The following is a 7,607-nucleotide window of genomic DNA, read 5'->3' as shown; positions in this document are numbered from 1 at the left end:
GCACCACCTTGGCAAGGAGATGCACCTGCAAGGTCTGCTTTGACCTTGAGATTTTTCCAGCACTTGCAGCAATAGACCCCCCTCTAGCTCAGTTCTTTAGTTTAAGGCACTGCTGATGGTGACACGGACTTACAAGTACACGGCAGATTGGTTAAACAATGGCAGTTCCAGCAGGTTGCATGTTAATCAACTCACCTATGCGCTGCTGGACCCTGGCTCAAAATAAGCCTCTTGACCTGCTTCCTTTCCTGCCCCCCCAGACTCCCATTGAGACAGGAGCTCTCTGAGGTGCTGTAGGTGGTTGCACCTACTAAGAGGCGCCTCCCCCTTGGACAGCAGTCACATTTGCAGTGGTCTTTAAAGAAGGAGAAATTGATTAGACACTAAAACTGCGACAGGCAGGGAAGCTTTTCCTTTAGTTGCAAAGCAAACTATCAACTTTAGTGTTAAATACCGAGTAGGATGTAGAAAAGATATTTGATCACTGTATTACTTTAACTTTCCAAAACTTCAAACTCTTACACCCTTTCGTGCAGCCCTATTGGGCTGGGGGTAGAGCCTTTCCAAAACTGTTTTCACAACGCAGTCTTAACAGCAACAGCAGCTGTGAACTCCTGCCTCCTGATAGACACAGCATTAGAAGGAACTGTCAGGAACTCTTATAGTCATTGCACAATCAACACGTTTTATAAAGCAACCTCTGTTTGGAATCGAACGTTAGACATTCCCATGGGTACCGCACAGGAAGTGTGTAACAACCTTGTTTATAAGGGGCAGGACTGAGATACCTCCACTGCTTGTGCTAGTTCAGTGCCTATTGCCAAATGTCTGTTCTTTGTTCTCTGAGACAGAAGGATGGGGACAGTATCACGCAACAGGCAACCAGGGGGAAGAAATGCAGTTGGTACTTGCCTTAAAAGCACACGTTTTTCATCTCTATGAAATTAGATGCTTTGAGCACAACCGCTGCACCAAGCAGTTTTCATCTCCACTGAGAATTATGATAAAATAGTTTGTTCGTCTCGATAAAATGCTGTAAAAATTAATAAATCTGCAGTAAAAGAAAGTGGTGGTGGAGGGAGGGCCTAGACTGGGCTGGTGGTGGCTTTGATTGATCATGAAATATGAAACTTTTTCTACCGAAGAGCTTTGTGAGTAAAGTCGGTAACACCGTGTTCCAACACAGCAGTCAGCGTGGGCGCAGCTTAGCAACTCCTCGCTGGTGGGAGCAGTCGGGGCTGCAGGGGCTGCCCTTCTCCTTGCAGGCATTGCAGCCTCTGTGATCACCATGAAGAGAAGGAGAGCAACTCAGGGAACATACAGCCCCAGCCGCCAGGAGAAAGACGGGGCCCGAGTGGAGCTGTGGAACGTGATCAAGCTGCCCCCGACAGAGAGGCTGATATGAGTATTAGGTATGATCAGCAGCTGCAGGTTTCAGCCAGTAGTCACTGGAATGCTACACGTCGGTCGGTCTGTCTGACTGACTGTCTGTCTGTCCATGTATGTTAAAGTCAGAGATGCTCTTTGTAGAGCAATCCCATTCACCGCTTGGTTTCTCTGCAGGACGGAGGCAGTTGCCCACTCTTGCCTGGCAATGGGCTTAGACTGGCAGTAATAAACCTTGTTTTGGGCTTCTTGTTATTGCAGCTTACCCCCCAGTGAAAACAGCTCAGCCAGAAAGGGAGGGGAACAAAAGAAAGCTTTCCAGGGTGGTTACTGAGTGAGCTATTCAGATACAAAAATGTTACACGGCTCACAATGATCTAATGATTAGAAAAAGAGGGGGCAGAGCCTCTCTGTACATCCCTCAGCCTTCCCCTCCCTTTGTCATTTGATGCTTCATGTCAGCAATAATTTTCACACGCCCTGAAGTCAGCATAGACAGTCTGTTGACCATTAGTAGATGGCAAACAGCAGCATGAAGACAGGTGAGGGAGGCCTAGTTAACAGAGTAAAAAAATGTTTCACTTACTGCAGAGTGCAATTCCAAGAAATCTGCCAGTGCAGGGGAAGGATTCTTCTCTCCCTACACTGCAAAGACTGGGTGATTGACCACTTGTGGAAGACACTTTCCATGGCTCCAGGCCTGCTGTCATCCTTCCAGGGACTAGATTAGAGTCACCACTTACATTAAAGGAAAATTAAAATGTTTGTTAGACACTTGATTGTTCTATGCCTAAACCACTGGAATATTTTAAGTGCCTTGCTGAGAATGAATCACCATTACAGGATTAACTTTTTCAAACAGAATTTTTAGGTAGAGAAGAACTGATCACTTATTTGATTAAAATGTAAAGTGAGGATGGTTTTAGTGACCTGGATAATAGGTTTTTAATATTATTGTATAGCTGCAGCATCTGCCACCTACACAAGATCAGCTAGAGTAAAATGCCTGAATTCCAGATTAAGAAATATGGATTGATTTAGGTTGTCGAAGTGCAGAGAGCAATTCCATTAGGATTTCAGGCAGTTGTGTACTAAGGGTGAATTTCACTGGTGTGCAGAGGGCCAGCACTTAACAGAGCACCAGACGGTTTGAGGCTGGCCCTTTACACGGGGTGAATTTCACTCCATGTAAGAAATGCATTGAACTTTAATACATAATTAAGAGTTCTATTGTTTTGTAAATTATTACATTGATTTTTCTCATCCTAATTTCTCTGAGTAGGACATACTATTTCCTGTGTCTCCCCATTCCACCTTTTTGTAGCCGCCGCATGCAGTATTCCCTGATCATCACAGTGTGTCAGACACTATGCAAACACCTGCTACAGCACAGGGCAACTGAGGTCTACCATCATTAGCATTTCATCATAATTATTACAAAGACTAGTGAGAAATATTTTACAAAACAGTGTCTGCTCATATCTACCTAGAACTCCTTAATAAGCAGAGGTGTGAATCTACACCTCCCTCCCCACAGCAGACTGCCTTTGGAAGGAAAACCCTATGTACTATTTTGGTGTTAGAAAGTATTAGTCTATTGACTGTTGCTGCAAATATTTCTGAAATTCTAATAAAACAAAGGGAACAGGTTTGAAACTAGAGATTCGACCAGTCCTCTTAAGGGCAAGCCCCCTCTGCACAAATAAGTGTTTGAATGAAGACCATGTATTTTGAAAATCACCTTTCACTTGTAATGTGACATTTATCTGAATTTTTGCACATAGGATTATGAATTCAAATGGAAGTGACCATCCCTCTAATCTTGACGGAGGAGAAGAAAGGGGTGATCATTGAAGGGTAGGGAGTTGGGAATATCACTGCAGAAGAGATGATCTAAATTCAGCATACACAGACTTCCATAGATTTATCAGTTAGTGTTAATGCTGATGTAATTGACCTTTAACCCGAGTGATCTGCTCTACCAGTTAGTTCTATTGAGGTGTAACTCAAGTATAGCACTGCTGCTTCCAGTTCCTCTGGCAGTAGGACACTGTCTGTGCTACCCACCCAGCTGCTAGTAGCTGCTGCAAGGAGACTGGTTGAACTCTGCAAATTATGAAAATATATTTGTGTTTGTGGCCAGCAATATTTGAGCTTGGTAGGGGGGAAAAACAGTGCTTTTAAAAGGAAAACAGGTCCTACCAGGCAGGCCTGACATGGCTGAGCTGGTGGGTGGGGCTCTTTGGGAAAGAGGATAAATTCACCTCCTACTGTTCCTGCCTCAAGGTTGCAAACGCCTGCCATGTCCAGGAGACCCTTCTCGCCAGAAGACAATGGCAATGGGCCTCACTCCCAGGAGGCATAACCTTGAACCACCATGGTCCAAGGGCTCCTGCGAGTGAGGTGGGATTGTACTCTAGCCTTACCTTCAGGAGACGGGGGATAAAACCTTCAGTTAGGTCTCAGGTGAAATGAGTTCATCCCATGAGGGCACATCATAAATCCACAGCATGTGTATTTATATGATTCTTGGATGCGCAGAAACCCAGACCAGAATAGCAAGGGGTTGCTGCAAATCAGCACTCGTGCTGTAAGAAACTTGTATCTTTCCTCTTCAGTTGCACTTTGTTGTTTAAAAAACTAAGTTGTATAAGTTCAAAAAACAAATGCAGCAACAGGACCTAAAACCACTGCTATTCCAGCCTTTGTTATTCTGAAAGGAGAAACTGGTTTGTGGTTTGTGAACATAGGCATCTAGGACTCAGATGACCATCAGGTAAAACAGGCGACTAGCCTTAAGGGAAACTGAAAGCAGTAGATCTGCATCCCTCTCCTCTTCTTGGGTAATCCCAGTTTCTTTACAAGGTTATTAAAGCAGATTTAGGATCCTGACTTCAAGTACCCCAAAACCACCACTAGTGAAAGGGTACAAGACAATGACAGTATTTTTTAACATTTGTGCTATTTAATTTATGGAGCATTTTTTCCACTGTGAACTGAACTTTCTTTTGATATTTAATTTTTGAGTATATTTTTTCACAAAACCAATTTGCTACAGATGATTATGATGTTCCTCAAAGACAGTTGATTGTTCTGTAAATATAAATTGCATAGATATGTAAAGATTAGACTGTCTCGGACAAATTTATTTACAATAAAAGCTGGTTAAAAATGCATCGGAGCATTGACTCTGCTAGTATTGTTAGCTGATGACACGACTGGGGCTTGTAGGCATTACAATAATAGAAACAATAAAAAAATTGCACCACTGATTCCTAGACTATGTGGTAACTTATAATACATCTTAGCTTGTAATTAATATAAGCTTTCAGTGGGTGAAATAAGGGCAAAATGTATCACTGCTGATGGAGGGACTTGCTCACCATTAATTTATTGTATCCCCTCTAGAAGAGGAGTGGAGAGGACACAGCCAGCCATGAATTCAGGAGAAAAGGTGAAATCTCCTAATCAGGCCTTAATCAGGACAAATTTTAGTGATAGCCGCTCCAGGAGAAGTGAGTGACACGATGTGGCAGAGATGGGTGGCTCTGGGGAAGGGGTACAGAGGATGGCAGCTATAGGGAGTAAGCATGAAAGGCTGAATCTGCCTTGCCCCCACTTGAACCTGTGGCTTTAGGGAAGCTGGGTGGTTAAACTCAGACTCATTAGCCTTCACTTTAAAGACCATTGGCCTGATTTTCTCCACCTTTACTGTGCATCTATGAAATCTCTACAGAAACATTTTGAATGCTGTCTGGAACAGTGACCCCAATACAGCTATCCCTTTCTCTGAGGGAGGTTAGTCTCCATGGAGTTTTGCCTCCTAACAGCTGGACTCATGTAGTCTCTTTGCCACTGAGGAAGTCCATTAAACTAGAGACCAGGCTTGTGACTGGGACTGACGCTGTCCATTATGCCACATAAGTAGAAGCTCATGGTTCCACCTTTATGGCTGTCAGCAGTGCCCCCTGAGCAGAAGTTTAGCTGTTAATTAAAGTTCCAGACAGCATAACCTGTATCCAAGCCTGGGATCTCCATTGGCCGTGTGAGTGTGGGGTGATGATATACTCCTGCCACAGCTGCAGGATGAGCTATGAAGCCTTTCCCCAGAACACTGTAGCTGCAGTATGAAAACCTTGCTAAACTTCACTGTCCTGGGAGAATGTAAATCTCCTGACTCAGACGCAGCAGCAGAGATCAGAATTCATAAGTACAAGAGCTAGAGACGGATTTAGGAATGACTGTGCTTAGTGCAGGGAGTGCTAAACAATGTCAATACATCACAAAAGAAAAATGGCCAACCTGTAGTGCGGTGCCAGCCCCTATGGAGCTCAGCCTTTCCACCAAATAAATAAGGAAAACACACCAGTTAGGGAAGGGGTTTGGACAAATCAGGCCGAAGTGACATGCTCGGTGGATATGCCCAATAGGCTGGAGTGAAGAAATATAATCACCGAGATACCTTTTCATGGGACTCAGTGTTCTATTCAGAGTGCCTGATATCTGTCTACAAGAGAAGTGAGACTAGGCTAAGTATGGATTTGACTTTCAGAAGACTGGAAAGATCTAACTTCTATGATCCAAAGAAATCACACTTGGGAAATGTACTTATTCAGCTACCCATTGTGTAGATGCAAAATGCTGGAAAACTTCTTTAAATTACTGAAGTAAATTCATGTGTGAGACTCAATGGAATAGATGGCATATTCCAAGAGACCCAGGCCTATTCTCTAATTCTGCACTTCCAGTAAAGAATAAGATAGACTCTAATGTGGATAAGGAGACTTATGTGGTAAGAGAAAAATTTCCAGTAGCTGGTTTACAAAGGCTGAACTCAATGTAATCAGTTAATTGTTCAAACCACAGTCTGATTGGGGCTTTTTGATGACATTACACCCATCGCACCAAAATAAAGAAACAACATTCAGTGTGACCTCTGCTTTGCGGCAGTGCAACACCCACATCCCTGGTACGCCTGTGCCCTGCAAGATACCAGCTACATCAAAGCACATCATTCACCCAGAGGGGGATGAAAGTTTTGGCAGGACAGCTGTATATACTGAGTGCATTTTTATCTCTACCTATTCACGCAGGGATATACAAGACACCAACGTGCTCCTGAAAAATATCCGAACGTGCACTTATAGATTCTAACAAAGGTTTCCACACCCAGAGGTGGTAAGAAGTATCTGCTAACAGTATGGACTGTTACTGCTTCTACCCTAACAGATGCATGAGAAATTGTATGGCCAAATTTTCTGTTCCAGACTGAACAGAGAATCTCCTACCTACATTCGCAGCTGGTAAAGCTTTTGTCTTACTGCACAACGATGTGAGTGGAGAGACATATTAATAAAAAATTGTTTTTCCTATTAAATATCTTAATCACAACTATGATGGGGGTGTCATCCTAGTACTTAACCCCTCACATGCTACAACGTCTATCGGATTAAAAACACCCCCACACCTCCCAATAGCAACCCTACTCACATAATGTACTGAGAAGGGGCCTATTGCACATCCTGCTCTGACACTCAGCACTAAATAATACCTAGCTCTGACCTAGTGATTTTCATCAACACATCTCGGAGCGCTTCACAATCTTTCAATGTACAAAAGCCTGATCTGAAGGAATAAATAGCTCATTAGTCAGACACTGAACGAGGGCCCGTCCTTCTAATGCCTGAATACTCTCAGTTTCAAAGGACTCCCATTGGAGTCGAGGGCATTCAGCACAGAGCAGGATCAGGCTTGCCTCGCCTCACCTCACAGAGTGGGACAAAGTGCCTGAGAAACTGAAGTTTAATCAGTGGTCAACAAAACTGCTTTTATTTCATTCATTTTGCTTTTCTTCTATTTCAGGAGTTATGATAATGAATGACAAGTAAAAATCACACCCTCTGATCACTGCGCTTAAATATTTCCTCTATCAGTTGGAATTAACAGCATAAGGCTCAGTAAACACGATTTACCTGTTCATCACACGGTGAACACTTTCTGATCACACCTACTAGAACAGATTCAAGCCTTCTAGCGGATGGCAGCACACTTACCCACAGACTGAACTGCAGCTCCTCTTTCATGGTGCATAGTGACTTCTAGGGTGAAGGAAAGAAATACTGAGCATAACCTGAAAAGGTATAAAGTGTTCACTGCATGGGAGTAAGAAAAGGCACAGGGAGAACATACATGGATCACACATGAAACTTGCCCTGCATAAT

General features: G+C 43.4%; 1 protein-coding gene across 1 annotated transcript in view; it reads right to left on the bottom strand.

Moving 5' to 3' along the window:
• Nucleotides 1-4,141: 4,141 nt before the first annotated feature.
• The window catches only part of DENND1A (DENN domain containing 1A), a 339,130-nt gene continuing 335,664 nt past the window's right edge, over nt 4,142-7,607 (bottom strand). Inside the window, exons 21-22 of the mRNA XM_067541721.1 lie at nt 7,440-7,484; nt 4,142-4,479 (exon numbers count right to left, since the gene is read on the bottom strand). Of these exons, the coding sequence (XP_067397822.1) occupies nt 7,466-7,484 (19 nt within the window). The 3' untranslated portion in view covers nt 4,142-4,479; nt 7,440-7,465. The remainder of the gene's footprint in view (nt 4,480-7,439; nt 7,485-7,607) is intronic.

The sequence above is a fragment of the Emydura macquarii genome, unplaced genomic scaffold, assembly GCF_026122565.2.
Source record: "Emydura macquarii macquarii isolate MOO-44397 ecotype Brisbane River unplaced genomic scaffold, CSIRO-AGI_Emac_v2 contig_691, whole genome shotgun sequence".
Taxonomy (NCBI): Eukaryota; Metazoa; Chordata; order Testudines; family Chelidae; genus Emydura; species Emydura macquarii.
The sequence above is the reverse complement of the archived record's forward strand: the minus strand, read 5'-3'. Positions and strand labels throughout refer to the sequence as shown.